At 59.6% G+C, this 17,808-nt stretch overlaps 2 protein-coding genes across 3 annotated transcripts in view; both read right to left on the bottom strand.

The window, feature by feature from the left end:
- Window positions 1-1,540: 1,540 nt before the first annotated feature.
- BCAR1 (BCAR1 scaffold protein, Cas family member) lies at window positions 1,541-8,298 on the bottom strand. 2 transcript variants are annotated; one of them, XM_061468933.1, is made up of 7 exons: window positions 8,177-8,298; window positions 6,696-7,388; window positions 5,320-5,481; window positions 5,022-5,126; window positions 3,439-4,584; window positions 3,117-3,206; window positions 1,541-2,781 (listed from the first exon to the last, which is right to left on the bottom strand). In XM_061468933.1, the coding sequence occupies exons 1-7, from the start codon at window positions 8,186-8,188 to the stop codon at window positions 2,272-2,274; spliced, it is 2,718 nt and encodes a 905-aa protein (XP_061324917.1). In that variant the 5' UTR covers window positions 8,189-8,298; the 3' UTR covers window positions 1,541-2,271. The 2 variants fall into 2 exon arrangements, with proteins under 2 accessions (XP_061324917.1, XP_061324915.1); XM_061468931.1 differs by lacking the exon at window positions 8,177-8,298 and having other exon boundaries at window positions 6,696-7,572.
- Window positions 8,299-13,976: 5,678 nt separating this feature from the next.
- Window positions 13,977-17,808, bottom strand: part of CFDP1 (craniofacial development protein 1) — a 66,335-nt gene continuing 62,503 nt past the window's right edge. Inside the window, exon 7 of the mRNA XM_061468934.1 lies at window positions 13,977-14,749. Within this exon, the coding sequence (XP_061324918.1) occupies window positions 14,659-14,749 (91 nt within the window). The 3' untranslated portion in view covers window positions 13,977-14,658. The remainder of the gene's footprint in view (window positions 14,750-17,808) is intronic.

The following is a 17,808-nucleotide window of genomic DNA, read 5'->3' on the forward strand; positions in this document are numbered from 1 at the left end:
ATCCTCGGAAGGGCCCCGGCCGGGAGAGACCTTTAGCCCTGGTGCGGGAGGCGAGAGGGGGTTAGTCAGGGCCGGAGGGACACGTGTTGAGGCGCCGCGGCCCTGTGAGGCGGCACCACCTTAACGCGGCGGAGGCGGTGGCAGCGGGGGCAGGGGCTGGGCAGGGCCCCGCTCCGATCCCACTTTGCAGCGCTCCTGTCCCGGTCCAAACCCGCTGCGGTCCCTGCCCTGTCCTGGGCGAAGCCGCCATGTCCCTGCAGCGAGTGCTGGGGCGCCGGAGCTGCTGCTCCAAGGTGGGGCCGAGCTGGGACTCGGGCGTCCCGTGGGGCACGGCGGGACGGGGATCCCGGTGTGACCGCGCTGCCCTCGGCTGTGGGTCTCGGGCCTATGTCCCCAGGTTGAACCCTCCCGTCCCCTTCTGCCCTGATGAAGGCCCTTGCTCCCACCCCTTCTCCGGCAGCTTCTGTTGCCCCCGCCTTCGTGAAGACCCTGAGGGGCACGGTCAGGGCCCCAGCTGTCTCAGGGTGCCTGAGCCCAGGATCCCCGGGACAAAGATGGGAGCAGGTCAGGTCTGCGGAAGGGCCATGCACTTACAGAGGGGAACGGTCTGGGCTAGAGAGGGTCTGTAGAGGGAGTGGTGGGAGTGCCTGGGGAGAGGAAGGGACATGGTGGTGAGGGTGTGGGGCACTGGGCTCTGGTCCCCCATTAGTACTGTGGTGCATCAGGGGTGCCACAGGCTGGGGGTGCTATGGTCTATGAAGTCCTCTTGTGTGTGTGTGATGGTCCCTTGGGGTGCTGGCCTCTCCATGGTTCCAGAGGCACACCAGAGTCCTACCTCCTGCCTGCAGATGCCAGGGCAGATGCCTCACTCTGCAGCATGGCAGCCACGGGTCCCTCAGCCACCAACACAGTCAGTGCACTACTGCATCATGCTAGATGCAGCATCCCTGAAGACATTCAAGGCCAGGCTAGGTGTGGTTCTGAGCAACCTAATCCCGTCAAAGATGTCCATACTCACTGCAGGGGGGTCAGACTAGATGAGCTTTGAAGGCCCCTCCCAACCCAGATTATTCTAATGATTCTGTGGCCTAACATGCAATGTGGTGCTGCTGGAGGAGCACCAGCCCATGCAGGAAGGGGATATCCAGCTACAACCTGACCCTGATCTTTGCAGGCTCCAGGGACATCCTGAGCTTCCTCACAGAAGTCACACTGCCCTTGCACCCATTGCCTGAGGCCACTGCCACCTTCAGAATCATAGAATAGTTTGGGTTGCAAGAAACCTTCAATGTCCTGCATTCAAGACCATACTAAACCCACCCCATGAGCCCCAGTAAGATGCTCTAAGATACTCCCAGTGCCAGAACCAGCCCCCTGGAGTCAGGGCTGGGTGGCCCCACTGCCCCCATTCATTTTCACCCCAACCTTCTCTTTCCTTTGTACCCATAGCCTCTATATGCTATCATCTCTTTTGGGGGGATGCCCCAGCCTTCCCAATGGGTTCCCTTCCCACAGCAGGCAAACACAGATATCCAAGAGATGGCAGGTTTCTAGGCAAACCTTTATGCTGTTGGGGGCTAGGGGGCTGAGTTCTGGGGGACTGTGACTCCATAGCTCTGGGAACCAGCAGAAGCTTCCCCTGCATTCAAAAGGCACCAATTTCGGCTTACGTTTCTGTTACAGCTCATACAGGAGTTAAAACCAGAGAACATATAGGTCAGACCCTTCCTGCCCCAGGCCCCCTATAATCCCCTTATTGCCCTGGGAACACTTATCCAGAGCCTCTGGCACATAGTACAACCTGTCCCTGCCCCACCACATATGGTGGCTTGCACAGCATTAAAAGTCTGGCTGTTGGAGACCACTTAAGAGGCCCCCCAGCAGTGGAGTGGCCAACAGCATCATCCCAACTTGCCAGACGCATCCCCATGCTGATTCAACAGGGACACGGCCCCATGGCCTCCAGGCTGCTGGGTTTTGAATGGAGAGAGGATAGCAAGGATGAGTGGCTATAAATCCACCCCCCCAGCTTTGCTTCATTAAGGGCACGGCTCTAAAACCAATCCTGGCCTCTGGCCAGAGGGAGGAAAAAAAGGAAGGGGGATAACGGCTGCAGCCCCTCACCCCTCTAACAGCAGAGCCCCAGACCCCCGGTGCATATGGGGAGTCTCTATGTACAAATCCACTTACACCAGGCAGAGAGGGATCTCATGGAGGGGATGTGTGTCTGGGTAACAGGGTGGGAGCTACGGGGATAGCAGCCCTGTGCCATCACATGGCTGCCAGCTGGCCCAGCACCATCCTGAACTGCTGCGTGCTGTTGGCAAGGTCCTTGACACGCTCCACCATGTCCTTAGAGGCAGCAGGAGAAGGGTAGTGGAGGGCGGCTGCCTTGGTGGTCACCACGATCTCCTTGAGCATCTCGCAGAGGAGGTTGCTGTAGTGCATCACCTTGTGCTGGACGTCCTGGGCCTTGGCCTGGCGGGACAGGGTATCCCCAATGAAGACGAGCTTGTGGGCGCTGAGGATGATGAACTTGCTGTGGGCCACAAAGATCTTGGGAGGCTGGTTGGTGCTGACAGCGGTGAAGAAGGCATCAACAGCATTGGTGAGCGTGGTGAGGTTGGCCTCACACTGCTCCAGGTAGAAGAGGAGAAGCTGGCGATCAGCGGGACACAGGGCACCCCGTGCTGGGCCGTAGTGCTGGGGAGGGCTCCAGTTGGACACGTCGTTGTCAATGGGGCGTGTCACCTCCTGCTCCAGCCGCTCAAACTGCTTCAGCTATGGGAGGGACAGGCGTGAGGCATGGCAGCCATCAAGCCAGTGCCTGATCCCCTGCCTGGAGCAACAGGCACAGCTCCCAGTGGCCACCAGCTCTGGGTGACAGTTGTGCCACAGGGGACACAGCAAGGTAGAGTGCCAGCCCCAGGAGAGCCGTGCTGGGCTCCTCTCCTCCACAGCACTGGCACAGGAGATGAGCCAGAACCTACCATGGGGACAACCATGCAAGAGGGGACCATGGTCCAGGCCAGTGGCAGGGGATGCAAGGGCAGCAGTACCCAAGGACCCTGCCTGCCACAAGAGCTGTGCCCAGCACTGCACACCCACCCCATTACCTGCTGGTGCTCCAGCTGGTCCTTACTCTGCCTGATGATGTTGCCTTTCTCCAGCAGCTCTTTCTGGGTCTTCTCAAACTCCTCCTTGCCCTGCAGGGAAGGAATGGGCATGACATGAGGGTCAGCAACACCGGCCTTGCTGAGACCAAGCCCTCCCCTGCCCTGGGATAACCCTGGTCTCCCTAGTGCTCAAGCCAGAGAGTAAAATCAAGATGTGGGCAGAGGAAGCACTGCGGCGGACAGAACTGCCTGATCCCCCCTCTTCCTGGGACTACTGGCACAGAACCCACTCTTAGGGAGCAGCTCCACTCTCTGTGCTCACCTGGAGATGGACATAGTCGTAATCCTCCATCCAGCCGCTCTCACTGTTCTCATAGGGCCCGTCGGGCGACTCCTGGGCCAGCAGCTTGGGTGGGGAAGGCAGGGGCCGCGACTGGATGCTGCTGGCCTTGTCAGAAGGGTGAAGAGGTCCATGGCCACCGCTGTCTGCCGCCGGCTTTGTCCGTTTGAAGAGGAGGGAGGCATTGCCATGCAGGAAGGAGGCCAACTGCTTGGTGTCATCGGGAATGCTGCGCGAGTGCATGACAAAGTGCTCCAAGTCATCTGTGCCTGGCTTGCCACCGGCCAGGGCGCTTGGGGCCCAGTGGCAAGCGTCCAGCGCTTGGCCGTGCCGTGCCAGGGCCTGGTAGACCTCCTCCATTTTCTGCAGCTGCTTGCTGAGCTTGGTGTAGAGGGACCGGTCAGAGGCCTGGGCGGCATTGCCCACTGCCCCCCGGGCAAACTCTAGCAGGTCCCGGAGGGCAGTGCGGATGCCCTCAGCTGCCCCACGGATGCTGGCGGCATTGGCCTCCATGTGCTCGGGGCTGCGCCAGTTGGCACTGATGAAGGACATGAGGTAGGAGACGGCGCTGCCAACACCATGCTGGAGCTTGGCCAGCGTCTCCATGGCTGCATCCAAGTCCAAGGAGAACTCCTTGCCAGCTCCCTTGGCTGGCTCCTTCATGGGCACCACATCCAGCGAAGATGTGGAGATGTTGCTGCGGGTGCTGCCTGTGCTGGAGGCTGAGAGGCGCTTGGCATCGGCACCCTTGGCCTCACGATCCACTTGTGGTGGGACATCATAGATGTACTCGCCCTCTGTGTCCAGGGAGCCCTTGCCTGGAGCATGCAGGTCCCGGGGCACATCATACACCTCCTGGGATGAGAAGGCTGACCCGCCCAGCTTCTTGAGGCTGGGGGGCACATCATAGATCTCGTGGGAGAGCGGTGGATCAGGGGCACCTTTCCCAGCTGCCGGTGGCACATCATAGACATCCTCTGGCAAATAGGGCTCCTGCTGAGCCAGGAAAGGGTGGCGGGAGGGGTCAAAGGCTTTTTGCTTGGCGAAGGCAGGGGGCACGTCATAGGTCTCCTCCCGTGCCAGGCCATCGGGCACATCCTTGCTCACAGAGGGGGGCACATCATACACCTGCAAGGGCAGCAGCAGGCACCATCAGCATCATGGGGAGAGCCAGCCTGGGTCACACCAGCACATGAGTACACGCTGTGCCGTGCTAGGGTGCACATCAGTGCCAGCTCCAGGGATGCTAGACAGTGCTGTGGGAGCACCAAGATGGAGCCATGCCCCCAGGGATGCCCCTGCCCCCAGGGAGGCTGGCACAGTACCCTCACCTCCCACATCCCCTTTGGGGTGGGAATCACAAAGTCCTAGAGCAGGCCAGGATGGAAGAGACCTTGAAAGATTATCCAGTCCAACCTCATCCCCTAGATGAGATTATCTAGAGCCCTGTCCCCTCACAGTGCCAGGGAGGCTAGCACACTCCTGGGGATGTTGTTCCAGGGTATGACTGTTCCCTTATATAGTGTCTTATTAAGAGAAGCTGGGATGTCCTCAGCAGCACTTACAGTTTGGTGCAGGTTCTTCTCCACGCTGGGGGGCACATCATAGATCTCCTGCTCTGGGTCCTGCCCATTGGGACCCTTCACTGCCATAGGTGGGGTGTCATAGACCTGGAGGGATGGGATACAGGACTGCATGTCAGGGATGGTGTGAGTACCCACCTCCTCCCAGGGACCACTGGGAAGAATGGAGGTGCCCAAAACAGCACCAAGGCTCACGACGTGCGCAGCTCTGGGTGCCATTTGTCCAGATCAGGATCCCATGCTGTGAAAGAGCACCTCCCTGCCCCCTGACCAGCCTCACCTCCTGGCTGAACTGGCTTGGGACACCCCCTCGGACAGGCGGCACGTCATAGATCTCCTGGGAGCCTGTGGAGAGGAGGTGACGAGGGAAATCGTACTCATCCTGCTCGCCCTTGGGGGAGTCGTAGATGTACACTTGCCCCACACGGGTGGGCACCAGGACCTGCAAGAGGGAAAGGGATGAGGTGGGACCACCGAGCATCCCCAGCCTGCCTTTTCCCCCCACATCACCACTCCAAAACGCAGCAGCAGGGCTGGACAGACGGGTGGTGGGATTGCGTGGCACCAGTAAACCGGTGCCCACGGGAGGGCGCTGCCTGGCCAGGCTGCGCTGCCAGGACCGGGATGATCTCACCGGTTATTTATAGCGGCAAGCCTCGGCCGGAGACAAAGCCCAGCGGCGGCACGGCCGCAGCGTGCGGGAGGAAATGGTCGGTTGGGCACGGAGCTGCCGGCAGGGACCTGCTAGCGCCCGGCGGGTACAGCAGGTCCCTTCCCATGGCTCAGCACCTCCCACCTTGCTGTGCCATGGGAACAAGACAGCGGCACAGAGCCAAACCCAGAGGGCCACGGCACCCTGGGGCAAGAAGGGCTGAGCCACTGGCAGAGATGATGGGCTTGTCCTCCACGTAAAATGCTCCCCATGCACGGGCAGTGATTTGGCAGCCCCACCGCCCCTCACCGGCCATTTCCTAAAGGGTTTAGTCAGGGCAGCATTCCCAGAAAACACGATGCTGCAAACACCTTGCTCCTCTTCCCCAGAATGACGTGCCTGGGAAGGGGCAGAGCCAGGAAGAGCCCAGTATCCAGGATGCAGCCGTTAGGCTGACCTGGACAGGGTCCCTGTGCTGGGGACCGGCTGGTGGCTCACCCTTGCCTTGCCAGTAAACCCAACTGGCAAGCACTGGCAGGACCCTTGGCTTGGCTGGGACATGCTGGCACTAGCTGCCTGCCCCTGCCCATGCTCCCACAGTGCCATACTGGGTACCATAGCCACCTCCATATGTGCGGGATCTGGCAAAGGGGCATTTCCAAGCAGCTCTTGGGTTACCAGCAGCTTATGCCTGTACCGGTCACTGGCAGAGCCTATATGAGAGACGAAGAGGACCTGAGTGCCAAATGCTGTGCCACCCTCAGCTGGGTAGATGACACTAACCTGAGCACCTCAGCCAGCACAGGGACCCCCAACAGCACACCCACTCCTGCCTGTGGTACAGGCAAGGATGCCCACACACCCCCCGTGATAGACAAAAGGAGTGCCCGCTCCCAAAGACAGTGGTGGGCAACTAATAGCCCTGTAGCCCTATCAACCACTTTCTACCATGAACCACAGAGAGCCCCACAATCACACTACCACCTCCAGTCCCCCCATCCTACCTTTCCTTGGGGCTTGTGCCCTTCCCAGCTCCTCATGTCCAACGACGGCGGTACCTGGTAGATGTCTTGAGCCTGACTGGCTGACGGGGGAACCTGGTAGACATCCTGGGGAGGGCTGGTAGAGCCCCCAGGGTATGCCTCTGCTGCTTGGCCCAGTGAGGGGGGCACCTGGTAGATCTCCTGGCTGGGGCTGGGGAAGGCATGGGGAGGTGTCTGCTTCGGGTAGGCAGGCGGCTGCTTAGCTGGGGCAGGTGGAAACTGTCCAGTAGGTGCCGAACCTGGGTACAGACCCTGCTGTCCCATGTTGGGGCCCGGCATCAGGTAGACGTTGTCCCCTTGTGGGGCATAAGCAGGGTGCATGGGTGTGTACTGCGAGGCGGGTGACAGCGGGGTGAAGCCCCCTTGGTGGTGGTAAGGCAGAGACAACTGGGACACCAATGGCTGCGGTGGTGCCGGTCCCTGCGCAGGGCCAGGCACTTGCTGCTGCTGCTGCTGCTTCTTGTCGTACATCCCCACCAGGATCTTAAGGCGGTTCCCGGGGACGATGCCCTGCCGGCCGTGGAGCGAGCAGAGCCACCAGCCATCCAACCCTTGTGTGTTGCGCTCCAGCACCGTCATGATGTCGCCCTTGCGGAAGGAGAGCTCGTCCGGGGACTCGGCCACGTTGTCGTACAGCGCCTTGGCCAGCACGTTCTGCAAGAGAGCCCCGCGCCGGGGCGGTGAGCCGCGGGGAGTCATCGCGGCAGACCCAGCACCAGGACGAAGCCCCGCGGCCTCTGCTGAACGGGTCGCACCGGCTGGAGCTCTCTGCTCCAACCGCCTTTTCCTTCCCGGCTGGAGTTCAACCCATCCTTCCCAGAGGTGGTGCTGGGAAGCGGATGGGCCCCTCCACCTCCCCGGTGTCGGGGGGGGGGCCCTCCTCCGCTTCTCCCTCCCCTTCCCGCCGCCGCCGGGGAGGAAGTGCCATGGCGGTGAGTCAGCTGCGGCCATCCCCACGCCAGCGGCCACCGGGCCCCTTCCGCCACGGCCACCCTCATGGCGGACGCGAGCCGTGCAGCCGCGGCGTGCCCGGGACACGGCACGGAGCCCTCCGGCCTCAGCCGGTGCCAGGGCAGCAGCGCAGGCTGCGGCCTGCCCCAGGACGGCGGGACTGGTCCGACCGGCTCCCTCCCTGCTCCGCGGGCCTCACCGGCCGCCCGGTTCCACCGCCGCCCCAGTGGGGAGGCCCCTAGCCCGGGTGGGGTCTCTCCGCGGGGCCCCGAGCGGAGAAGGCCTCCCCGCCCCGGCGCGGCAGGGCTAGGCCAAGGTCACCCGAGGGGGCTCGGCCGCCGTGAGGAGGGGAGGGGGCCCCGACCGATCTCTGGAGGCGGAAGGCGGCCTCCCCCGAGCTCCGCGGTGCCGGGGCCCCCCGTGAGCCCTCACCCCGCTGCTCCGTGAGGAGCGCCCCCCGCCCCGGCTGTCCCGCCCGCGGGCCCGCTCACCAGGTAGTTCATCTTCCCGCGGGGCCGGGCGGCCCTAGCGCCGGGCGGCCAGGGGCCGGGGCCGGGCCGGGCTCGGCGGGGCGGGCGAAAGGCGCGGCGGCGGCAGTGGTGCCGTAGGGATCATTATAGCGCTTGCCCGCCCGGGCCCGGCGGCACCGCCCGCGCCCATTGGCTGGGCCCGCCCCGCGGGGGCGGGGCTTCGGTGGGGAGGGGCGGGGCGGGCACTGGGATGGGGCTCGGTACCGACGGCGGGCGGGGGACCCGGACCGCGACCGGGACCGGGACCGGGACCGGGACCGGGAGCGGGAGCGGGACCAGGACCAGGACCAGGACCAGAACCAGGACCAGGACCAGGAGGGAGGGGACTGGGACCGGCACCAGAACCGGGGGGGGGGACGGGACGGGACGGGACAGGGGGGGTGGACCGGCAGCTGGGGGCGTGCCGCCGTGCAGGTAGGGTGCAGAGGGGGTGCGGTGATGTACACTGCGGGTGTGCAATGTGTGTGCACTGGGGGTGTAATGGACGTACACGGACATGTGACAGGCAGGTGCGCTGGAGGGTTACATGTGTGTGACGGGTTCGGAGCACATACATGTGTGTGTAAGGGGCATGTAGCAGGGGAGGTGTGTGTGAAAAGTGTGCAACAGGCAGGTGTGTAATGGGTGTTGTGAGCATGTGGTGGGTGTTCATCAGCAGAGGAGTACCGGATGGGTTTAAGGGGAAGGTGACGGGTGTGTGTAGGTACAATGAGTGTGTAGGGCAGGGGGTGATGTGTGCAGTGGAGGGGGTGTGTTTAAGTGTGTGCGAGGGCTTTCTCTCAGCTGCATGTCCCACCCCAGCCCAGTTGCTGATGCAGGGTAAGGATCCATTGTGGCACAGCATGGCCCACCAGACAGTGTGGCACACATGGCATGGTGCAGCACACGAGGCACAGGATGGCACATGGCACACTGCAGTGTCCGGCACGCTCCCCACCTGACCTGTTCCAACAGCCCAGGCACGTGGCCCACAGGCGCCCTGGCAGCCAGTATTGATGCTGCCCCACAGGAACTGCAGCTCTGCTGCTGGCATGCACATGGAGCCAGGAGTGGGCTGGGAGGGCAGTTGCAGGGCAAGCAGGGAGCCCATGGAAGCACGTGTCTGAGCTGCAGCAGCATGAGCTGCGGGAGATGTGAGCTGCGTGGGCACAGATGAGCTGCAGGACACGTAGGAGCTGCAGTGGAGGCACAGGACCCGTATGACATGCACAGCCTGCACAAGCTGCAGACACACATGTGGCCCAGCACAGGAGCATGCAAGAGCTAAGTGGGTGCATGGGACTTCATGTGTATGTGCCCAGAACCGGGGGGAGATCTGGGAGTGGCCAGTGAAGGTGCAAGGCCTGTGCACATGCAGAGAGCCAAGCAGAGGCACACGGGGCTGGCCAGCAGCCATGCTGGTGCACACAGGAGCTCCAGAGCTGCAGGGCCATGGAGCAAGCTGTGCATGCCGAGGCAGGCCAGGAATGTACCTCCGCCCCTGCACATGCTCCTGCCGTGGCATTCGCTTTCAGCTGTGTTCACCTCAGGGGTTACCTTTGGGTTGTACCAGTGTGCTGCAACAGAGCCGAGGCCACACTGCAAACACATGCGCCACCACAGAAAGCAAGGCTTGCTCTGCTCCCCAAGAGCCACCACCACCATCCCCTGGCACCAGCAACCTCCCTGTACCATCCCCTGCTTGGAGGCAGGATCCCCAGTGCATTGCTGGCAGAAGGGGAAATAGAGGCACAGCCAGGGGTACGAGATATGTGGCACAGGGTATGCGGTCACACCGCAAACCACAGCCACCCCAGTGGTGCAGCCAGAGGACTGCGGTTTCCTCTTGCCAGTGGCAGCGGTGACAGTGCAGGGAATGAGCCCCGTGTGCAGCCCTGGGATGGGCTCTGAGCTCCGCAGCCAATCCCGTGAGGCCGCACTGTGTTTGCTTTGGAACCCTCGAGCCTGGTGAGATTCTACTGGGCCGGCAGCAAGGGTGTCTCTTGGGATCCCTGGGATGATCCTGCTACTGCATGGCTTCAGGCGGGTGCTGAGGAGCCACAAGCTCCTTGCTTTGGTATTAAGGGATTTTATTTCCCACCCTCCTTGTGAAGGGATCAAACCATCCCCTGTCAATCGTCAATCCTGGCCATTTTAGGTGCATTGTAGCCAAATACATCAGCTGCCAACAGCTCCTGCATCCCCCTGCTTCTGCAGCCATGCACTCAGTGGGTGACAGGCACCAACAGGCCTTCCTGTAGCTTCTCCAGCTTCTAAGAAAATGAAATGCCAGAAAAGAGGATCAGAAGTGGAGCATTACAGGGGCCCTGTGCACGCTGGGGATGCTCAAAGCTGGGTTGGTTGCAGGCAGTGGGGTATGGTGAGGGCCTCACATGGTGATTCTCCACCGGCTATAGTGGATGCAGGGTTGGGGGTTTTGGGATGGATCCTGCTTGGGATGCAGGTTGCCCCAGCAACAGTTGCTATGGAAGACACTTTGGTGGCAAAATTTCCAGCCATATTCATGTGTCTGTCACTGTCTCTGGGAGAGTCCCTGGTGTCCAGCGAGCCAGCTCTGCACCAAGCAGGCTGCTGCTGTTGTTCCTGTGCCTAGCCAGGCTTTTCCTGGCATGGAAATGTGTTGGAGGACTGCAAAGTGGAAGTTAAGGGGCGCACAGTGGGCATACATGGGATTGGGGGAGCAGGTGAGTGGTGCTGTGCCAGGTTAATTGGCTAATTGGTGATTAATGCCCCATCGACCCTGCTATGCCCCAGCCACCAAGATGGGATGTGTTGTAGTGATTCCACACCTGGGGCACAGCTCTGGTACAGTGGGACATCCCAGGGAAGGGGGCACACTGGGGAAGCTGGAGCCATCCCCAGTGGGAAATAGAGGCTTTGAATGGAGCTGCCTGCTCCTGCCTACAGCACTTTCCTGCAGCCCTGCCAGGGCTGTGCTTCGGAAAGCTGCCTCCTGCCTCCTGGAGCAGCAATAGGATTACACGGGACTGAGTCTCCTAGCAATGAACAGAGAAATAAATCCTGTAAGGTAGGATGGGATTTATTAGCTTTCAATATTCTGGTAATAATGAGGACATTTCTCTTGGCTTGTATTATCACAGGACCCAACAGGATCACAACAAGGATTTATCCCCACGCCTCTCTATGGTGCAGGGCTGGTTTTAAGCTGCAGAGGAGACTGCTCACTTCTCCAGGGAGCAGCAGGATGGTGGGAACAGGACAGCAGGGCACACCCTCATCTCCTGAAAAGCTGAGGCGGAGTGTGGGCCTAGGGCTCTCCCAACAGTAGCAGCTCTGTTCATCTCCCTGTTCATCCCCCAGTGAGGGCTTGGCTATGCCACCACTGCCGGCTGACCTTCAAACACTAGTGCCAGCACCCACCAGTGTGTGAGTTTGCCCCGAGTGGGGACCCTCCCATGGGTGGGAGACCCACAAACCACCCCGTTAGTCTTGAACCCACCGCAGCCACGCTGTGCTGCTGGATCACACATTGCTGCGGGAAAAGAGGTGGGAGAAGCTGGAAGCAGCAGCTTGGGGAAGAGGATGTGGTGCCCCCAGCTCCATCAGCCCCTCCCAGCACCAGGTCCCCATGGGGACCTGCTGCCCCACAGCAGAGGTGCCTCCTGGGTCCAGCCACACTTTGCCCCATGGCAGCCTGGCCAGCCCAGAATCCCATCACAGGCCTGGGGATGGCCTGGCAGGGTCCCATGAGATGCACTGTGAGAGCCAGACATGTGTTCCTGTATCCCCACCACCTCAGCAGCTGTAAATACACACCATTCCCTGCCCTGTAGCAGGCTCCCCTGGGCAGCCTCCCCAGACCCCACTGAGCAGCTTCATAACAGTTTCACTGCAGCTCTGGAGCATGGCCCCTGACTGATGGGGCACACAGACACAATCACTGCCTTGTCTGGGGCCCAGCCACACAAGGGGCCCCTTCAGGCAGGCAGGGAAGGGGGAGCTCCCCGGGGCGAGGTGATGCTTGGGGCCATGAGGGACTCCTTGCAGTGCCAGAGTTATCCCCAGCAAATGCCCTGAGTGGGTTCTGACCCACAGAGGACACATGGAGCTTCCTGGCTCGAGGTGGGAACATCTCAAAAGAAGGACCTGCATCTCCTGCAGGATCACCATCTCCCTGCAGAGTGCTCAGGGCTGGAGGGGATGCCGAGGGCTGGCTGGGACCCGGGCCACCCCCCTTCGTGGGAAGGTGGCTGGGAATGGAAATAGCAAGGGGGGGGGGGGGGGGGTTGGCTTTGGCTTTTTGTTTTTCCTTCCTAAGCAGCCAAGCTCTGTTTTCTGGAGACCTGTAAATCACTCCTCATCTTCAGGAAAGAGAGGCGAGGAATACATGATCCAACCAAGCAAAAACGTGGGACACTTGGGAGCTCACACGGAGGAAGCCAGGAATCAGCCCCAGGCTGAGGCTGCCCCGGCTGTCCCACAGACCCTGTCCAGGCTTGCCGGGCTGGGTACCACAGCCCAGCTCACCTCCAGGATTCTGGGAGTGGGGAGCCTGGCAGAGAGGGGAGCCGAGGCTCTCGGCCACGGCCATGGATCTGCACTTTTCCAGCAGGTCAGGTTGCTCCCAAGACTTCAAAATTTTCCACATTTGCTCAGCTGAAGGGAAGGAAAACCCCCAGAGAAGAGAGGCCGGAACTCTTCTGGAGAGCAGAGCTGGGGCTGGCAGGCAGGGTCCTGTAAACTGGGGGTCACTCATTTTCCCAGTTTACCAGCATGCCCGTGGAGGCTGCACTGGCCAGATCCCACTAACACACTGTTAGCATGTGTGGAAATCCAGAGGCATTCCTCCAAGCCACCCAGAGCCTGGTGCTGCTGCAGGCCCCTCTCTGGACACAGGCTGGAGCTCTTCAGGGCTTTTAAGAGCAGGGCTGGGTTTGGTGCCTCCGGCCTTTGGGTTCTCCAAAGGTTTCCCTGTTGCATCTGCCAGCCAGGAGCCCTGAGCTGAAACCTCCCCACCACAGTGCCCTGCATGGGGACTCCGGTTGTTTTTGCAACCAAAACCAAAGCAGCAACTGGCTTGGGAGTGTTTCGAGATGAAAACCTGTCATCACCCCCTCGTTTTGTGTCCAATTTCAGGCTCGTTGAAGCAGGTCTGTAACAGCTGATTCTGTACAGAACAGGCTGCAGCTCTCCCCAGCACGTGGTGTTTTGTTCTCATCTATCCTGCAACACGGCCACAGAGCAAGGGCTGACTCAGCAGCTGACACGTGAGTCCAAAGCTGAGACCATTCTCAATGCCATGGGCAAGGGGCCAGTGCAGCACCGCTCAGCCTGTTAGCAGGAAGGATGGGGCTGGTGTTGCTTTTCCCCCTGCCACAGCACCAGCATGGGCTGCCCATTGAGCAGGCTCTGAGCATCCCATGGGGAAAAGCACCTTTACTCCAAGGACCTGTATGGGACAAACACTGGGAACTGCCAAACTCAGCTCCAGATCAGAAGAACGGCAAGATGATGGTGTGCTGCTGGCCTCCAGCTCCACCTGCTCCACACTCAGGTGCCTCTGTCTGCCCTCCCAGGCAGCTTCACTTGCTGAATGTTCCTGTGTGGCTGTGCTGTGGCAGAGATTCCTCACTCCTGCAGCATCACTACAGTATGATTACATTGTCCCCATCAACCCCCAGTTCTGGATTTAATCCCACCTCTAAGCAGGGATTTTCACTGTCACCATCGAACACTTCTTACTATATGAAACTGTTCATTTCTCTGTCATCTGATTCCCACACAAACCAGCATGCAAGAGTGTCAGGGTGGAATACTTTATTCACATGAATGCTTAGATCCTGGCCCATCCTGCCTGCTGCAGCTGCTCACATCTTCTAGACAGAATGAACGAGGAAGGATTTCTTCATAAATGACTACTACTGCTGAACTCACGACAATCAGCTTGCTTAATGCACACCCCCCCACCTCCCCCCAGCATCATCAGACCCCATAAGCAAGGAGAGACAGTTCAGCTCTGTCCAGGTAAGAGCACAGCGTGGCGGGGCAGGGAGGCTGTGGGGCTGGCAGAAGGGCTCCAGCACACAGCTTGTGCATGCACAGCACCCATTAAACCTCCCTGCAGCTCCACCCTCAGAGCTGAATATACTGGCACCCCCCCAGCCCTCACAGTTCCTCCTGCTGCCAGAAGCAGCAAGGGTTGGCAAAGGATGGGTGCCACCATATCTTCTCCATGGAAAGCTGCTGCCAGAGTCTCATCCTTCTATCACCTTCTGGGCCATTTAACCCTCAAACTGGCCCCTTCCCACAGACTAATACCCTCCCTGAACTATTGCATTAAAAGGAAAAACCTGTACATTGAACCATACAGGCTGAGTCTTGGGTAGAGGTTTCCGTGCTCGGTGATCCAGTGGTGGCTGGCAGCCCCCAACCAGCACTCGGGCACAGAAGGGAGCAAAATCCCCTGAAGCCATACACAGCACTTAGGGCTTCATCCTGCTCAGTCTCAGGTCGCGTTCGATTTCAAACTGCCTGTGATCCACGCGCTCCAGGAATGCTTTCCTCTCGATGTACCTGCAGGGAGGCAGAGGCTGTTAAGCAGTGCCTGTAGCAGCCAGGGCTGCCCCCAGCCTTGGCGCACAGCTGATCCAAAGTTAGGAGCAGGGAGGGAAGGCATCATCTGCTTCCCTCCCTGTCTCTCCATGAGCTGATCAGTGCACTGAATGTTTCCCATGGACACAAGAACTGCCCTGTGGCCTGCTGGGTATCCCCTGGGGGACTCACAGAGGCCTGGGGTGAAGGGATCCTGCAGGCTGGAGATACAAACTGGCTGGTTCTGGTTCCAGCTCTCCTCTAGTGGCTAAGAAATCAGAACCCTACACTGTTTTGTGTTGGAAGGGACATCAAAGCTCATCCAGTTCCAACGCCCTGCCATGGGCAGGGACACCTTCCACTAGACCAGGTTGCTCCAAGCCCCATCCAACCTGGCCTTGAGCACTGCCAGGGATGGGGCAGCCACAGCTTCTCTGGGTAACCTGTGCCAGGGCCTCAGCACCCTCACAGGGAAGAGCTTCTGCCCAAGAGCTCATCTCAATCTCCCCCCTGTCAGGTTAGAGCCATTCCCCCTTGTCCTGTCCCTACAGGCCCTTGTCCAAAGCCCCTCTCCAGGTTTCTCGTAGCCCCCTTTAGGCACTGAAGCTGCTCAAAGGTGTCCCCAAAGCCTTCTATTCTCCAGGCTGAACAAACCCAGCTCTTTCAGCCTCTCATCAAGCAGGGGTGCTCCAGCCCTGGAGCATCTCCATGACCTCCTCTGGACTCGCTCCAACAGGCCCACATCCTTCTTGTGTTAGGGGCCCCAGAACTGGATGCATCCTTCACAAACAACTTGAACTGGCTCAGGGAAGGTCCTTGGCAGAGAGGCAGCTCTGACGCTCCTCCCTTGGGCCCAGGTGACCCTGTAAAGCATTTCAAACCCAACCACAGCAACACAAGCCACAATACAAGCTGGTAACAGGCACATGGAGCATTAGGGACACAAACATCACAACTCAACAAGCCTGCAGCAGCTCAGGGATTCAGCCCAGGGGCTTCCCTGCCAAAAATCAGCTCATAACTGCTGCTGAGCATTTACCTCTCTCCCTCTCAGCACAGCACCTGAGTGCTGCAAGGAAGAAAGCAAGCACGCCTGCACGTGGAAAAGCACCTTGCCACTCATTAATGGCATGCAGATGAATTTTAATGTACTTTGCTGCAACCCTTGCCACAGATAGCCCGGGGCTGTGCTACTAATTAACCTACAGAGGGAGTGAAATTGCAATTCAAAACAGGAGCTGTAATTGAATCATCACAATTGTTCTGCATTTGTTCCAGGGCGGCAAGCACTCGGCTATCATGACAAGGTCATACACTCCATACATTTGGCTTCTCTGTGCCCGTCACTGCTTTTCCTGCAGCTGGTGCCTACTAACCAGAGAAGCCTGCTGCTTGAAAGCAAGACTGAAAGCTGCAGGGAAGTGAGCATCTGCAGATTTTCCAGGCTCCAGGGTGGTGGGCAGCATGCAAGGATGCGCCTAACACCCACCTGCATGGGAAGGCTGAAGCCCCTTCCCACCACCAGCAGCAATCCCTCAAGGACAGAGGGCTTCCTCTGTCCTCCTCATTTGGTGATGAGGTCTCTGCTTGATGCTACATACATTGAACTGGCACTGAATGTGCTCCAGCACCAGAGTGCCTTCACCCTTGCTGCAAAGGACAGCCCTGATGCTCCTGCCCACCCAGGCATCACTGGAAATTAATTAATCCAAATTAATTTCAGCGAGTGATTCCCCCAAGCGGATGAACAGCCCTGCACATCCCTACTGCCACCCCATGCCCCACTGCAGCTGACACAACTGGGTCAGCTCATCTCCGCCGGGTGTGAGGGCAGGGGTGTAATGCAGATGATGCGCTGGCTGTGAGGAGGTATTTTTCTGCACCCCTCACTGTCAGAAGTTGGATTGAGAGCTGTGGTCCCCTCCCAGCACTGGTACAGGAAAGGCAGGCAGGGGAGTATTTGCTTCCCTTCATCCCTGCAAGCAGGGAGGTGACCTGCATCCTGGGGCCAGGCTCGGAGAGGCCACAGGAAGGAAGTCAGAGGGGTCACATTGAATATTAGTGTGCCATATTGCTGGGCGTCTGGTTTTCCTCCCTCTCCACCGCTGAACACCAACCACAACCACAGCTAGGGAGGCAAGGGACAGGGGTTACTGCTGGCAACCTGGGAGCACCTGTACTGCTTGGGCAGCAACACCCTGAGCTACTGATTTTGAAGCTCTTTAAGCTCCTGTGCAACACCATTCTCCCAACCCCAGCAAGAGGTCAGCACCTTCCCCTTCCTCCTCCTCAGCTGCTGTGCCTCTGATGGGCAGGGACTGGCTCCTGGGGGATGGATAAGGATCATGAACCAGGAATGTGGTCTCACTGCCACTGGGGCAGCTGTGCATGGAGTAGGTTACCCCGTGGCATTGTCCTTGGCCAGCCACAGAAAAACACTGCAGGGGCTGGAGCAGACCCTGCAGGGCACTGCTGTGCATACACAGGGGTTCATGGGGCAGGCAGCCTGGGAACAAGCCCAGCTGGCTGTACAGCATGCACACAGAGGCTGGAGGTGCTGATGGACACAAGCAGGGAAGCAGCAGCTCTGCAGGGGTGGCAGAAGCACCCTCTGCACCCCAAACCCTGCACCTGAGACACAGCTCCACCTCTGGTTCCCAGCCTGGCTCGGTGCAACTGACAGCAAGGCCGTGTCAAATGGCAGTGTAAAGAGCACGAGTGAGGCACAAACACCCGTCCTGCACTTATCTAAATAACCTTTGCTACCTGAATCAATAGTTTCCTGTAAATTATCAGCCCGTGTGGAAACAGGGCGGCTTGATCCACAGAGGAGGAAGGTAAATTTGTGGGAAGAAGAGGCTGTCCCTGCTAACCAGGGCACCTGCAAACTGCCCTGGGGAGGGTTTCACTGGTGCTGCCTCTCCCCTGCCAGACACCACCAGTCATGAGCACACGGGGCCAGCCCAGGGCTGCTCCCCACTGGGGCTGCCCTACAAAGGTGGCCCAATTACGAGGCCACTTCACATTTCCATTTATAAAGC

Source organism: Pezoporus flaviventris, unplaced genomic scaffold (assembly GCF_033815535.1).
Source record: "Pezoporus flaviventris isolate CSIRO_AGI_PZ_B2104156 unplaced genomic scaffold, CSIRO_AGI_Pfla_v1 ptg000054l, whole genome shotgun sequence".
NCBI lineage: Eukaryota > Metazoa > Chordata > Aves > Psittaciformes > Psittacidae > Pezoporus > Pezoporus flaviventris.